Genomic DNA, 17,190 nt, shown 5'->3' with positions numbered 1-17,190 from the left:
GTGTATGGCGGCTCAGCGAGACAACTGGTATCGCAAAGGCTGCGGATATCAGTCGTCTCGTGGAACGGACAGGTTACAAGATTTTGATCGATTTTTTGCTCTGTTGAAGGCGCCCAAGCATAATCTACGTTTAGGGCTGAATTGGTAGAATTTCTATTGTTTCAACCTGCATATCTGACGATTCAGATTCAAGTCACTATAATTATAGACTGTGGCAGATGCTTGCTGCATCCTATTTTTGCCTGATCAGTTTATGTTGACGATCACTACAGTATGTGATGGCTGCTTCTTAATGCAAAGTATGTTAATGAATAAAGGCATCTGTATTAATAAACCACAGAAATGAAGTTTGATTCCTCAAAACCAAATGATCTTCTAAAATAATAAGCCAGAAGATTGTATTGTCTTGTGGGAACATAAGCATAGTAGAAAGACTGGCTGGTCCATCTGTCTTATTTTCATGACTCACACCCTGGCAGCTGTATTCTTTCTTTCTTTCTTTCTTTCTTTCTTTCTTTCTTTTTCAAGATATCATTGTGTGGAAGAGTGGAGCAGATGTTGACATAGCAGCGGTGATTAGTATTCACTGTTCTTCAGGATACTTCACTTTAATTGTTTTTCTCTCTCTCCAGTAAGGAAGGGATCTTGAATCTATATTTCACATTAACTTAACTAGAAATACCCAAAGCAGAGCATGTTTCTAGGATACCATTTATGGAGCAATATCAGTAGTTCATGCCATGTCAGGCCTGGGCTTTTAGTCTTGACAGCATATGTGAAAATGTGCTTTGTCCAGAGGTGATTGAGGACAGGTTTGAACCTATTGGATCACATGTAGCAACTGTTTAATATTTAATTACATTATGTAAGAGGTATTTTATATGTGTCTTATTCTGATGCAAATTCACTTACTCTTAACATTAAGAAAAATGTATCCCTATTTTTTATCCTTATTCTTACATTTCATTTTCATGTTCAGAAATGTAGAATCAAGTTGCTTAAATGGATCCTGTCTTGATTTTTATGGTATACTTTCTATTTCTAAATTACACTGTTTACATAGCAAACAATTTACTCTACCATATAAAATGTTATTCTTAAACCAACAAGTGTATTTTTTTAGATGTAATATTGATGTGTATGGCTAGCCCCATGTAAAATTTCAAAATTAAAAATCTGTTTGGGTTTTTGAAAAAAGGATTTCAATGCAGGATTCTGCTGGAGAAGCTCTATTAGCTGATGCGTTTTGAAAAAAACATGTTTTCCCATGACAGTATTCCACTGAAGCACAAATGTTAAGGAGGATCTACTTCTCAATAAAAGCACCAAAGACATAAGGGAGCGGGGGCAAGGGGGCTTCTACATACTGTAGTGTTATTCTACCCAAGGCAATATCCACTAAGTGTTTACAGTACTTGGCAACTGGGTCATCATAACTGTGGGAGTGATTTCCCTACAGTGTCAGTAGGTGCATAGCTATAAACAGGAGTGTAACACATAGAATAGGGGTGGCAGTTTTATTGCTTTGACTACCCCTCTAAGTAATATATTGACATTTTGGCAACTGTATCAGAGCATGTAACTGGGCTTTAAATGACTACTGACACACATATATGTACAAAATCCAGTGCTGTGAATGGCTTCATGTTGTTTTAACCCTGCACAGCTCAGTGTTGGTTATAAGCAGCCATAAAGCGAAAAAGAAAGCTTCAACAAACCTCAGCTGGAGGCTTTCTTTAGCTGATCTTCATAGTCAGGTGGTGAGTGTAAGTGTATTAAAATATGTGGGGCTCTGCCAGGACTGGACTGGGATTCAAAATAGACCCTGGCATTTCAAGTACAAAAAGGGCCGAACAACCCCCCACCAGCCCATTAAATAGTGACTGTCTATGGCATCTTACAGCAGCCCCTCTGGCATTTGCCACAATCCACAGATTGCCAGTTCAGGCCTGGGCTCTGCTCAGTATTGACAACAACTCTTAGTAACAGGTGTAGTAGTCACATAGTACAGATCTCAAGTAACCAACAAATTGGATGTTCAGTCATAACTTAAATTTGTTTGGAACTAATATAGTTGCGTGCATTCCCATAAGAACGCTTATTTTGCATTCCATTAAAAGATTAGTCAGATTCTTTCAGTTGCCCACAGGGCCACTGCGAAACAGACTTAAATCTACTCTATGGTGCCCTTTTTTACATTCTTTTCCGACATGAAGTTATGTGTTTAATGCTCTTTCAATAATCAGTTCACTGAAAATGAATGGATATATTAAACTCATTCCTTTGTTATGATGCATTACTTTATAACATATTTCTGTAATGAAGTTTTCATTCTCTTACCCAGACAGCTTGAATTTCACTGCCCTAAAGATGTCACTTGCCAGCACTGCTTAAAGTCTAGGTTTCATGAGTTGAATTTCCATCAGTGACCCTGAATCTCCTTTTTTTACATTCTGTGAATGGCCTTTGTGAAATAAATGTGCCGTTTAAAGAAATAACATAAATCTTGATGATCCTGTAATTTATTGTGTCTTTAACCCTGCCTACAAAAGTAGTACAGGTATGGGATATGTTATATGGCAAGTTCGCCAAACGGGCTGATCTTCTTCCAAAATGGCCACTAAAGGTCACCCTAGGGCCAAACAATCTAATTAAAACAAAGGGCATAGGAGCTGTCGGAAAACGACGTCTGCCTGATTTTCAGCCAGATATTGATCAGGGAGGCACATTGGGTGGCCCCATACACAAGCAGATTAGCTGTCAAAACAGTTTAAAGGACTTAAATTGGCAGCTTAAATCTGCCCTTTACCTGCAGATTCAAGTCCTTTAGTCCGATTTGGCAGCTCATCTGCCCGTGTATGGGTACCCCCCGAAAGGCCTGCCCTTTAGCTTTAGCTGCCGATTCGGGTCCTTTAGCAGCTTATCTGCCCATGTATGGGCACCCCGACGGGCCTACCCGACCAAGATCTGGCCTAAATTTGCCCAAATCTGGATTGGGCAGGTTTGATTTTTCCGTCAGATCGGTGACCTTATTAGATCGTTGATGTGGTCCGACAGAGCCAATGCCTGCCGGTTTAATTTGATTGTTTGGCTCTAGGGCCAAACAACCAAATTAGCCCAATTAGGGGCAATCGATCCACTCGTTTACCATGTAAGGCATACAACATGCTATCAGCATCAAATACTAAAGGCTTTTCCTGTATGACCTGCTTATCTGTTGCACCTCCTACAATCAGTCACTGAGCATATGTCTGTCCTTTGAGACACGCATGTCTTCATATGCTGGTAGTAATAAGATAATAATAAGAATTGTCTCCGTCTCCTGCTAAAATAGCCAACAGGAAAGTACAAAGCTTTTCAACTAGACCAGTGTAGAATGGATATGGCCCTACATCGGATTGACAATGACAAAATACTATACGTCAGTATACATTTAATGCTATAGACACAGTATATTTTAGCGACTAAATATTGTGTTAAATCCATGCATTGTATATAAACACTGTCTGCCCATAAGCCTTGCACTCAGAGACAGGCTGCACTTGACATTGTTTTGGGAACTGTACCGAATGTTATAAAATATTTATATTAAAAAAAAAATACAAAACAGTTATTATTTAAAAATATTTCAGACAATTATTTATGTGAATTTTCTGAGATGTGTCACGTTAAAGGAAATGACTAAGCTGTGGATTTTAATGAAAAAATATGCTGGCATAATAAACTATATTACCTTTATATTTTGTCTAAATTGGACAATGCAGTGTACGGGTTATTGTTTTTTTATCTCTATGTATATGTATACAAATAATCAAATTGTGTGTCTGCACTCTAAACCAATACAATAATTGGGTGCTAGGTCAAAACATGTAAATACCTATAGGAAGGACCAGCACAGCAGGTCAGATCAATATCAATACCTTTATTCACTGTGCGATCAAACGTTTTAGATATTCATGTGACATGGTGTGCTGGTCCTTCCTATAGGTATTTACATATAAATATATATATACACACACAGATAAATGTGAAATATGAGTTGTCACTGAGGGCTGTTTCTTTGCAGTTTAGGGAAAAATTTTCATATAGAGTTATTATTGAAGCTCCCAAGCTGTAATTAATAATAGTATTCATTTGAAGCTCTCTGACTGTTTGTCCTTACTTGTTATATATGACTGCATAGGTTCACAATGGCAAATCTAATGTTGTAAGTGGTTCACAACTGCCCTGGAGTACTTTATACAAATCATACTAATACTATATCCTTTTTTTTTCAGCTCTGTGTACTATTATAGCCACTATATGGTTTCCAGTCTCCACTCACAGAGAGACCACCATAGTAACATTTGGATACTCCCTGTATGCTGGATGGATAGGGGCCGCATTTTGCCTTTTTGGTGGCTCTGTCATTGTCTGTTGTGCGGGCGAATCCCATGCATTCATGGAAAACCGCTTCTATTACTCATCCCAAGGATCCGGCTCTCCGACTCACGCCAAGAGTGCTAATGTCTAAGGATACTGTGATTTTAGCCTAGGCTGACTACCCTGAACCTTGATTACACTGTTGCTGATGAACCATGAGAACTTATGTGCCTACAGTTTTATCTGTGTATGCTGTTCTAAAATGTAAATGACATAATATGAAGCAATGTGCCAGGTGTCGAAATACTGTTGCTTTATACAGTAAGATAATGATAGACACCTCCATTTTTTAATTTCATTGGTGCTTAAAATGCTTGGAGATGAAGAGCTCTTTAAGGTAAACAGTTCAGGCTAGATACATATTTCCTGATGGAAAAGATGTATTTGTATGTAACTTGTCTAATATTTTATTATTAATGTATTCAAGCTGTAAAGAACAAGTTTCATCTTTAGCTACATGGGTGTTATAAGTTGTCTTCTGCCCCCCTGTTTCCTCTTCCTGGTACCCCTAGTTTGCCTAAAAAATTTAAGAAATGCATACAATTTTATAATTTTCTTGGATTACATTGGAAATGAGTGGAAGAGCTTAGGGTTGCAAAGATAGAATAGTGGAAAGCTCTTTTTGTGCTACAATTTACAAAATCCCACTTAAAGACTTTTTTATCTACTTCCCTCCAAAAATAGCCCCCCACAAACCCTCCCCTAACCCCTTTGCTGTGTTTTCAATAAGAAAAAGAAGGCAGTAAAATATCTGTGTACATATATGTGCTTGCCCTTTAAAAGTTTTCCTGCAGAGCTAATGTTCCCAGCCAGTAATAGAGGTTGTACAGTTTGCACCAGGTGTAGTAACCCCCAGCAACCAATTAGATGTTTAATTTCAAACAGGTAATAAGAAAGTGCTTCCTGTTAGTTGGTTACTAAACTTCTTACTATATTAAACCACCTAACCACTTGGGGGAGATTAAGCAATGCAGTATTATCAAGATCTTGATATAAAAAGGGATGTTAAGGTTGTTGCTCAACAATAGTTTACCCAGATTGTGTGGACTACATCTCAGCATTCTCTAACATATGTTCAAGGGTTAAAGCAGTGATCCCAAACTAGTACCTTATGAGCAACATGTTGCTCCCCAACCTCTTGGATGTTACTCCCAGTGGCCTTAAATCATGTCCTCATTTTTCAATGTCTGACTTGGAGATAAGTTATGGTTGCATAAAAACCAGGTGCACTGCCAAACAGATCCTCCTGTAGGCTGCCTGTTCAGTTCATGGGGCTACTAAATAACCAAACACAAGCCTTACTGGCCTCTCCCTAGTAACTTTTTCATATTTGTGTTGCTCCCCAACCTTTTTTATATTTAAATTTTGCTCTATAGTGTGTAACCGGGTCCCCTGCAAAAAAGTCTTCGGAGTGGCCTGGCGCACAGCTGAAGCTGATCTGCCGCCTGACCGCCCCTGCCTGCCCACCCATTCACTTCTCCTGCCCGCCTGCATTCCCCCTTCCTGCCTGCAGGTACAAGAACTGCTGGGTAGGGGGCTCTTTTTTCAGCTATAAAGGAAGCAGGTCCTGTGGTCTGGGTCCCCCCAGAGTCACTGCTCATGAGTAAAAACGTTTGGGGAACCCTGGGTTAAAGCAGGCTGGGCTCTGTAGTGCAGCAAGATAAGGCTTGTATTCTTAAAAGGGGTAGTTCACCTTATAATTAACTTTTCGTATAGTTTAGACCAGGTGTCCCTAACCCATGAGCTACTTTCAACTGTAAGAAGATTTGGGGAACAACACAAGCATGAAAAAAGTTCCTGGGATTTCCAATAGGACTGTCATTGGCTTTCTGGGAATTTCTGTGGACTGGCAGCCTATAGAATGCTCTGCTTGGAAGTACATCTGGTTGTATGCAACCTAAACTTGCCTACAAGCCCTCTTTGAGGCCCCTGGGAGCAACATCCAAGAGGGGTTGTTGAGGAACATGTTGCTCAGGAGCCACTGGTTGGGGATGACTGGTGCAGACAGTGGTTTCTAAGACAACTTAAAATTTATTTTAATTTTTCATTTTTTTGTAATTTTTTTAATTCTTTAGCAGCTCGCAAGTATGAAATTTTAAACTACCTTTTTAAAGCAACATTGATCAATAAAAGCTCTCTAACTTTCTAGGGCCTTTGGCCCAATAAATACAAGAGAATCCTGCAATAATAATTCCACCTGATATTTGTACATTTGGCTCTATGTAATATAATTCTACTTTGCAGTGCTTGATTATAGCGTACTGTTAGGCAGCCAAAATTTGCTTATGGCAGCAGGATAAGATGACTGAAATGGTGTTGGTAAGTGAATCCTTTGGCATCTCTAATTACCATATGGGATTCAATGGTGCAGTTTAATAGAGGTTAACATCCCCATTAGTTCAGTTTGTTGCTTACTGGAAACCACGTTGTTCTGTTGTTTATCTTTCTTTATACTAAACAAACAATGCCTCCTGGTCTTCAGTCCAACTGGAATAAAGGGAGCACAGTGTAGCTGCATGAGAAACAATAGCTGGGGTTCAGTCCAGCACACAATCTGCTCCTTGTAAAATGAACAAACAATACCAGTAATATCTCATTCTTGCCAAACTGCATTTCCCAGCCCCTCCTTCGTAGAATCAAGGGCAAATTGTAGAATAAATATTTAGAAAAATAGTGTCTAGGTCATGCTAACATGCTTTCCTCAGCAAAAGTAAGTAGTGTATCAGCAAAAATAACTGCATTTAAGGGCTATGCCCTTTATATTTTTTGTGTGCCTCAATATCCTTTAGTAGTAAGCAAGAATCCCGGTGTTGTGAATGTCCAGAACAACAGAACTCCTCAAATCATATAACATACAGTACATACCTTTATTGTGCTCTGTGTATAAGAAAGTGACCAGTGCTCCCTGCTTGGACATTCAGTGCATACAGTAGTAGTGCAGTGAGGGTATCAAATGTGTTGGGCCAAGCTAAACAACAGAGCCGATCAGCGGATCAGAAAATTTTATTGTACTTGGAATGCAATACAAGCAGACACATCACAGCTAAGTAAAGCCATATGCCCCTGCAGTAGCTATACCAGCTAACGCACCATAGTTCCAAATACAGGCTTGTGGTTGCTTGACACCATATCCTGCATTTAACAGTTATTCTGGTAACAGATGCAGCCCATTACCTGCAAAACTGCTTTCTCAGAAATCTCAAGCTCTTTTTCATGTTGAACGCCCCCCTTAAACACACACAGGCAAAAAAAACTTACCATTGTTGCCAATCTTACCATTACCATTTGCTTTATCCTCTGCTATTTCTTATCTCAGTGATCTGTAAGTCGGAATGTGCAGGGGCATCACCTATTAATGGAAGTGCCGTTGTGTATTAGTTGGTCAATATAAACCAGTTAAGAGCTGTTGGAAAACAATATTCACCTTTAATTTTGCAAAGTAATCACAGTAAGGGCTACGGCAGAGATGCTAGTATGTATGTATGTATATTTTTATTTATAAAGCGCTACTTATGTACGCAGCGCTGTACAGTAGATGCTAGTGCTCATATACAAACATAGATGCTAGAAAGACTTCCGCTCTTTTCTGCCAGCTCATTTCAGAGAGTGTGCTGGAAAAAGCTGAAGACTATTCTAACTTCATGCAGAGGGATAGGATATTAGAGGATTCTGAGGATAATCGGAATGCACAGGTCCCCTGCTCCAGAGATACTGCTGCAGGTACAGGTATAGGACGTGTTATCCACAATGCCCGATATCTGTTTAAGTTATGCTGTACTTATTGTAAAGCAATAAGGCAGAAAGTGGCTTATTTACAACACATAAGGGTGAAAACAGCCCGATACAACACAACATATACCTTATGCCGTAACATATACCATATACTAACCTTCAATATTTGTGCCTCAAACTGCAGCACACTCATGAAAATGGGTGTCATAAAATGCATGGGGCCACAATATGTCCCGAAATGGTGGGAGACACTAGTGTACTTTGTGCATCTGATGCTGTTAATCCAACCAGGCTAAAGGGGTGTTTCTTTTTTAAACGGGCATGGTGACAAAATGGGCGTGGTCAAAAATGTAGCCGCGCTGCACATGGCAAGATGTTTTTGTCTGTCCTTCTCATTTTCAAATTTTGGGTGGTATGTCATATATGTACAGAGTACACCACAAGGTATAAACATAAATGTGGCAGGGAAGAAGCAGGGGACTTGATGCATAGAGTTGACATTCCAACATTATCCAATAATTCAATGACAATGCCATTCTAAAGGCCCAAGAAAAAAGTAATATATACAAAATGACTCTTCAGTACTAAACTCAAGTAGTGAGCTTTTAACTATAATTGGTGCAAAAAGAGCCAGAATCCACAGCAACACATGCAGTATTTCATGTAATGGCACAAGAGCTATCAACCCGTAATGCTGATGGGTTTTCCTAACGTGGTGCAATATAGTTTTGCACTTGTATTAGAAATAGAGCCTCAGGGGCAGATTTATCAAAATGTGAGTGTAGAACTTAATACATAAAAACACACATTCTATTCATTCCTATGGGATTGTTAGAAGAATATATATCAATTGGTGAAAATTAGGGTTCACTATTTTATTAATACTTAATATAATAACATTTCTATAGAAATGAATAGAAAGAGGGTGAATTTTTATGTATTAAGTTCTATACTCATACTTCGATGCCGATTTATCAAAATGTGAGTTTAGAGCTTAAAACATAAAAATTCACACACATTCTATTCATTCCTATGGGATTTTTAGGAGTGTATTTATCAATGGGTGAAAGTTAGAACTCACCATTTGATAAATACTTTTCTAAAAATCACATAAGAATTAATAGAAGGTTTGCGAAATTTTAAGCTCTAAACTCACATTTTGATAAATGTGCCCCTCAGTGTTCTCATCTGGAATCCATTGGGTAAATTATGTATGAAAACCAGATCAGAGTGAAGAAAAACATTCACAAATGTCTGTCAGTTTTCCACTGAACCGGTGTCTAGTCTTGAGTGCTACATTATTTTTCTTTCCATTGTACATACTTAGGGTATATTTGTGATGGTATATTCACCAAAACTGTAATTCCTTTTAACTCAGCAATAAATTGTGTAAAGTATACTATTACTGTTGAGAAAATATTGACATTTGTACTGTAAATAATAATGTAATGAGAACATCTATAATACAGATCTACTAACTGATTTGTAACACGTACTTTCATGTTATTTGTATGACCTTTTATAAATAAATATCCTAACATTTATAAGTATCATGGACAAACCAAAAGCCGTTATCATTGAGATATGTAATAAAATGTGTTTAGTCTATACGTTTTTGATTTCTTTTAATATTTCATATTAGTGAATTCATGTATGAAACAGCGAGTCACCATGTTTTGAAACAAGGCACAAAGGACAAGTCAGTTATGCATCAGCTCCACTTACACTTACAAAATACTTGAGTGAAGAATTCAGCATTCAAGTTCTTATTCAATCATCTGTGTTTTTAGTTTAGTGGCTACTTAACTCACATCAAGGCAACTGGATGGGCAGAAATGATACACTATATGGCTATAAGTATTAGGGTACCAGCCTGCCCAACATCTCATTCAGAAGCTAAGGTTATTTATTGTAGATTGGTGATCTATTTTGACCCATTTTCTTATGGAAAGGCTTTCCAATGGATGCTGATTTTGTGTGGAATTTAGTTCCATTAGGCCACAAGAACTTGAGGATGAGGTCAGGGTTATAGGCAGGCCAACCAAGTTGCCAACCAACCAAGCCCATAACCAAGCTGCTTTGTGTATGGGGGTATTTAAACAGAAATGGGCCTTCTTCAACCAACTACTAGGAGTAAGAGCATGTGAAAAATGTCAGTGTTACAGTGTACAGTGTAGGTTTACTTTCATTAGAACCAGCACCCAAACTTTACAGTTGGAATTAAACATTTAGGCAGTTAGAGTTCCCCTAGCATCTGCCATACCCAGACTCGTCTGTAAAACTCCAGAGAGTGAGAACTTTGTTCACTTTCCTAGAGTTAATTGGCAGCAACCTATAAACACTTTAGGATATTTTTATTAATTGTTCAAGTTATTTTTCAGCAGAGACAGTGTAAAACGTAGATATAACAACCATGCTTGATGCTGAGGTGAAACCCACATACTGAATATGAATGGTCTGGGAATAAGAGAACCAAGATTTGATACTTCCACCCTCAAACAAGTGCTCCAAGTGCAAACTGTAAAAACATTGATCTGGCTTAATATCAAAGACACACATAAAAGCTTTATGCGTTTATTAAAATATACAGATTTTGGTAAACTGTGTTTTCAGACAATAAGAGAGATTCAATGCACAATCATGTGAAAATAAGTCACTCAAGAATATATCTGCATATATACCTGTATATATATATACTTTTTGTGTTTTTGTAAGTTACACCACATCTTCCCATTGTCCACTGCACCAATGGAAATACAATAAAGTAACAAAGGTCAACAAAGAGCATTGCCAGTTCGGCCTGCAGAAGTCACACAGTAGGAAGGCCATTTGCAAATTAAAGTTACAGACGTCAACAAAAAAGAATATAAAACAGATTTGCAAGTGCAAGCTGATGCATCAACTTTACAACAGTATAACAAGAAAAGTACAGTTGCAGGACCCCAAGCAAAATCTGCATGTGTGACTTTTCCAACCCATGCCCTTCTGAGGGGGTTGGGTTGGTCTGAGCATGGGCGTGGGCAACCTCAAGAGATGTAGGAACATCTGCCGGCTTGGTTTAGTACAGGAATAGTTATGTTTACCAGCCTTGCTGTATGGCAGAGAGGGCATAAGCCTCAGGCCTCCAGGAGAAGAACATTTTTTAGGGATAACACAGATAAACATACAAAGAACATTACTGTAAATTGTAAAATGTTTTCAGTGTATATATCAAGCATGTCTAGCCTGCGGTCCTACATTTATTAGACAGCCGTCCACAGTTAAGAGATTATGGGAATTTCAGCTTAAAGGTGTTGGTCACCTTAAAATTAATTTTTAGTATGATGCAAAGAGTGCTATTCTGAGACAATTTGCAGTTGGTATTTATGTTTCATTATTTGTAGCTTTTACATTGTTTTTAGTTTTTTGTTCAGCAGCTTTCCAGGTATTTCAGGAGCTATATGGCTGCTAGGGTCCAATTTAACCTAGCAACCTGGCAGTGGTTTGAAAGAGAAACAGGAATATGAATAGATGGGGGCCTAAATAGAATGATAAGTAATTAAAATGAAAAACAATAACAATACAATTGTAGCCTCAGGTTTTTTGCTGCTGGCGCAATTTGAAAGTTGCGAAGAGTCAGAAGAGGAAGGCAAATTATTGAAGAACTATGCAAAATAAAAAATTAAGAACAATTGAAAAGTTGCTAAGATTAGGCCATTCTGTAACATACTAAAAGTTAAGCTGAAGGTAAACCACCCTTTTAACAACAGCAGGTACACCACAGCTTAGATATTTTTATATCATTTTTTACCCCTCTGGTGGGGCCCCAGCCCGGGTGGCAGTTACTCAATAAAAATGTTAAAGGCAGAATACTTTTTCTTATGTAACTCTGAGGTAGATGGAATTTACTTCTCTTCCTAATGATTAAACTCATTTTTTTTTCAGATACAGATTAGTGGTGACCAGAACATGCATGATTGCCAGTTAGCTCCCAGAAACAGCAATTGGATGCCCTTTTAGTTACCCCTAGTATCATGCAGCCTACTGCAATGTGAGTAGTGCTCGGCCTGTTGCACTGTGAGTAGTGCTCGGCCTGTTGCACTGTGAGTAGTGCTCGGCCTGTTGCGATGTGAGTAGTGCTCGGCCTGTTGCACTGTGAGTAGTGCTCGGCCTGTTGCGATGTGAGTAGTGCTCGGCCTGTTGCACTGTGAGTAGTGCTCGGCCTGTTGCACTGTGAGTAGTGCTCGGCCTGTTGCACTGTGAGTAGTGCTCGGCCTGTTGCGATGTGAGTAGTGCTCGGCCTGTTGCACTGTGAGTAGTGCTCGGTCTGTTGCACTGTGAGTAGTGCTCGGCCTGTGGCACTGTGAGTAGTGCTCGGCCTGTGGCACTGTGAGTAGTGCTCGGCCTGTGGCACTGTGAGTAGTGCTCGGCTTTCTGCTATTAGTACCGCCCAACCCTACTGCAATGATCAGTACTCAGCCTGCTGCAATGTTAGTAGTATCAGAGAGCTGCTGAGCCAGATGCCTTGACAACAGTCCCCATTAGTCCAAGGGGAACTGACCTGCACAGATCCATATGATTTCTATTCCATGCTAGTATAGCATTTAAAACACCTTGTGCACCACAGCCCCTAAGCTATGCAATGCAAAGACAATGATCCGTAATCTAGTTGGCTGGTGCATATCTCACTGTACACCTTGGAAGGCTACAGCTGTAATTTCATTCTTCTATAGAGTTGCCTGTAAATTTTTAATACTGAATTCCTGGTAGGCAGTCCAAAGAATTGAAACCCGACCTAGTTGCTTTCCTTTTCCATGGGATAATGCATTAGGATGATTTACAAAGAGCCTTACAGTTATATTGAGATAAATATATTGAATGAGAAAATAGATATATATAATATCTAGAACTCCTACCTATATACACCCATATAGTATCTTTATAAATATATGTACAAAAATGGAAAGCAGGTACAGGCACAGGCAACCCTCAGTGTCCCAGCCCTTACAGATCTGCACCGCCCCAAGCCACCACAAGTCCTAATTATACCAATTATTTAACAGCTGGAAGATGTGAAGGATTCCTATCCCTGACCTGGCACATTTGTTTGCCATAGTATATAAAATATATGCGTTTCTTTACAATGCGCTTATTGTATACTATCTACCAGAACATTAAAAATTTAGCTCAAAACTAGAAGTAACAAAATTCTGAGCCTTTTAGAAAAAAGTTGTTTGAGGTGTCATAGGTTCAGCTTTTATAGAATCAACCAGTTAATGCCTACTGTTAGAAAGTTTTTGATCCAGCTGGGGATTATTCTTAGGCCACATGAACATCAAAACCTCTACAAATAATAAATGATTTAATCCATAAGGTACTTAAGGCTTAAGCCACTAGACTACTAGGGGTCCATTCATGAAACCACTAATGTTTTTTAGAAAAAAATCCTCTTTTTATTAATTTATAGAAGTTTTCGTAATGTCCACGATAATTTCGTTAAAATTCCATGACTTTTTCATGGTTCGTTAACTTCCACGAAAAAGTCGTATTTTTCGCGACCACTACGACCATTTTGGAATCAATTCAAGCTTTGCTATCATGACTATCTTTGGCCAGGTTGGATCTGTAGAGTGCCATTGAGTCCTATGGAAGGCTTCAAAGCCAGAAAGGTCTTCGCGCAGTTCACAAACATCCGTATTCGAAAATTTTGTGACTTTCGGAGTGCAACCACAATATTTTCATACGACCGAGAAAAGAATTTTAGTGACATTTTCGCACATCAGAAATTATCATGGTTACTCTGAATTTTTCCGATTGTGGGCCCCCTAGTGTCGAGTGAGATCTGTTGTGAGAATGAGAATTAGTGGGGATTATAAAATGAAAGGTGCATCGTTTCTCCAGTCCTAGTACCCAGAGCTTGCAATTGTCATGCAGCATTTAATGTTTATCTGCTTGAAAGCCTTTTATTGTATTACCCAATAGTCTGTTCTCAAGAGAATAACATACTGGTGAAGTTCTTCATGGCATACGTAAATGTGCTAGATTTAGGGGCAGATTTATCAAAATGTGAGTTTAGAGCTTAATACATAAAAACTCACCTGCCTTGTATTCATTCCAATAGGATTTATCAAATGGTGAACTTTTACCTATTGATAAATGCGCTTCTAAAAATCCTACAGGAATGAACAGAATGTGGGTAAGTTTTTATGTATTAAGCTCTAAACTCACATTTTGATAAATCTGCTGCTTAATCTGCATAAATTCTAACGAAATGCAACCACTGATGTAGTGGCTGTGGAAATGCCGGTCCCATATGTGAATGCAGCTTATGGGCTAAAGGAAAATATATCCTAATCACTTGTAAACGAGCTGTTCCATTATTTTTTCTTTTCCTAAACAGAATACAGTAGCACAAAAGATTCATGAATCTATGGAAAATGCCGTGCCATCTAAACCAACATGGCAGCACACACAGTAACATCTACAAAATGATTCATGCAGTGCAAATTATGTGCACACAATCAATCTTCTACTATTATAATTTACTTTCCTTTAAAGTAAAAAGAATGGAAGATTAGCCTTACTTAAATATAGGGTATATTCCTTTTTACTTGAACAGATTATTTTCAGGTTTACAAAAAGACAAGCATCCAGATTTAACTTCAAAGAGTTGTTCCAATCTATTGTTGGAATACAACACAATTATGTTAGACTCTACCATTTCATTCCAGCTCACCTTTAATGCAGTTTAAAAAAACATAAGGACGTATAGTCATTTACATTATATTTGCAATTTGGTTCAATTAAGAAAAATTGATTGTTTTCAAAGTTTCTGCCTACAATAGTAGTGCTGCATAGATCCTTGGGTCTCTCCTCTCTGCCTAAGCCAACTGGATCGGGAGGGGGCGACCAAGTTGATGCCGCCCCCCTTGCCCCCCGCTCTTACCTGTTTTGCGTCAGAGGGGGGCGAGGGGTAGCGTAATATCACTCTCTGCACTAGAGGAGCCTAAATTCCACTTTAAAAATTGGAATTTCTGCTCTTTAAGTTACCAAGAGCGGATTTTTGCCACCCACTTGCTGGGCCCCCTGCAGAATAGATTGCTGCTGCACATGCATGATATGATTGGCTGACGCAATTCAGGTGATCAGATCAATAAAGGGGCGTGTACAGTAACGTTCGGTGCCTGCTCTTCCCTGCTATGTGCGTCCCCTGTATGGCAGAGTGAAGATGCTGTATGCAGCTCTACCAGTGCAGGTACATATATGAAAATTATATTTTTTCTTAATTTAAACCAAATTGCAAATATCATGTCAATGTCTATATCTCTTTTTTTTTTTTTTTTTTAAACTGTTATAAAGGTGATCCACCCCTTTAAAGAGAGGGTAAAAAACTGGCTTAGCAAGTAAAGGTAAACACTACGCTATCTGTAAAAAAACCCTAATATTGATAAATTTATGCTGCTATCAGTATATCACATACAAAAACAAAGCAGCAGCATCCTCCTCCCCTTTATACAGAATAAGTGCAAAAATACAACATGAGAATGTCAAGGACACTTAATAAGGGTTGCCCATAGTTGTAGTAAATTGTATTGTTTAGTAAATTATTAGTAATTAGCAACATTATAATAAATAGAAAACTCATGCAACTTATTCATGTAAATAGCTTATAAGTGCTTCTCAGCTATATAGATTTCCTTACTTTCTGCATCTTTCCCAGACATTTGACTTAAATTGGGCATGCATGTACATGTAAGCATACTGTATGTATGGCCACCAGTAATTTATATTCTGGCAAGTTCTTATTTAGATTCGGCATTGCCACAATGCATCCTATGGATTGTTATTTTGATTGTAAGGAATTGTCTATTAACGGCATGAAGTATTACAGCATTTTGCTCACACAGTCTAGAAATCGTATCGCATTGCTAGAGCTTAAGACTCAAGCATTCATGTCTGGATGTTCCATTTGCTCACACTTTTGAACTGATCATAATGCAAACAAGCAAGTCTTGGCACTATCGTTTAAAATAAGTAAAGCAGACAATAGTCAACAAGGTGATCTATAAGCGTGATATTTTTTGTGTTGATGCAAATGTCAACAAGAGGAAACAAAACCATCATGCACCATGTAATAGCTTTTGTCATTGTGGAAGCCTATTTACATCAGGTCCATTCAGAAGATTTCATATAAAAATATTTGCGTTCATATCCACCATATTCAAGAGCAAGGGCAAGTGTGTAACACAAAATCCTTATACCCTTAACACTGTTTTACCTTACTTTAAGCTTTGCCTTACTAAGGGGAAGATTTACTAATCCACGAATGGACCGAAAGCATCCGAATGTGTTTTTTTTTTAGTTTTTTGCGACTTTTTTGTCGCCGTCAAGAATTTGTCGTATATTTTCCGCAACTTTTTCGTAGCCGGCGCGAAAAAATCGTATTGTCACAACGAGTACGAAAGTTTCTGATTCATTCAAGCTTCGGTATCGTGACTTTCCTTGCGCCAGGTTGGAGCTGCAGAGTGCCATTTATTCCTATGGAAGGCTTCCAAAATGATGCAAAGTCGGAAAGGTTTTTCCGCCATTCACGATCGTTCAATCCGAAAAAGTCGCGACGGCGACGAAATAGTCGCGCAAAATACGGAAAAATCGAGACGGCGATGAAAAAGTCACAAAATTTTCGTTTCCAATCCAATTTTTTCCCATTCGGGATTTGGATTCATGGATTAGTATATGTGCCCCTAAGAGTGCAGTGTGTTTACAATGGGGCCAAAACAAATGAGTAAGCATAAAGGATAATAAACATCAGCTGGGGACCATTTCTATTGACTGAGGCTTGCCACACATAAGGAGACCGTGACCATTCACCTAGACTGATGGATTCAAATCGAATAAATGGCCATTTGCAAAACTGGTCAGTGAAGGAACGCACAAAAAGAGAATAATTGCAAACACGGGTCATTGTGATCAACAGAGACACATTTTCCTACTTGCCCCAATTTGTTCTGATAAAAGTATTGGGCACACACAAGGAAGAAGTTGCACCAATTTTGT

The 17,190-nt window shown here is 38.6% G+C and overlaps 1 protein-coding gene across 2 annotated transcripts in view; it reads left to right on the top strand.

The window, feature by feature from the left end:
• cldn11 (claudin 11 (oligodendrocyte transmembrane protein)) overlaps positions 1-9,764 on the top strand; it is a 31,815-nt gene extending 22,051 nt beyond the window's left edge. For both annotated transcript variants that reach the window (XM_002931547.5, XM_002931548.4), the window contains exon 3: positions 4,278-9,764. In XM_002931547.5, coding sequence (XP_002931593.1) covers positions 4,278-4,513 — 236 coding nt within the window. In that variant the 3' untranslated portion in view covers positions 4,514-9,764. The remainder of the gene's footprint in view (positions 1-4,277) is intronic.
• Positions 9,765-17,190: the final 7,426 nt, after the last annotated feature.

The sequence above is a fragment of the Xenopus tropicalis genome, chromosome 5 (genome assembly GCF_000004195.4).
Source record: "Xenopus tropicalis strain Nigerian chromosome 5, UCB_Xtro_10.0, whole genome shotgun sequence".
NCBI lineage: Eukaryota > Metazoa > Chordata > Amphibia > Anura > Pipidae > Xenopus > Xenopus tropicalis.
The sequence above is the reverse complement of the archived record's forward strand: the minus strand, read 5'-3'. Positions and strand labels throughout refer to the sequence as shown.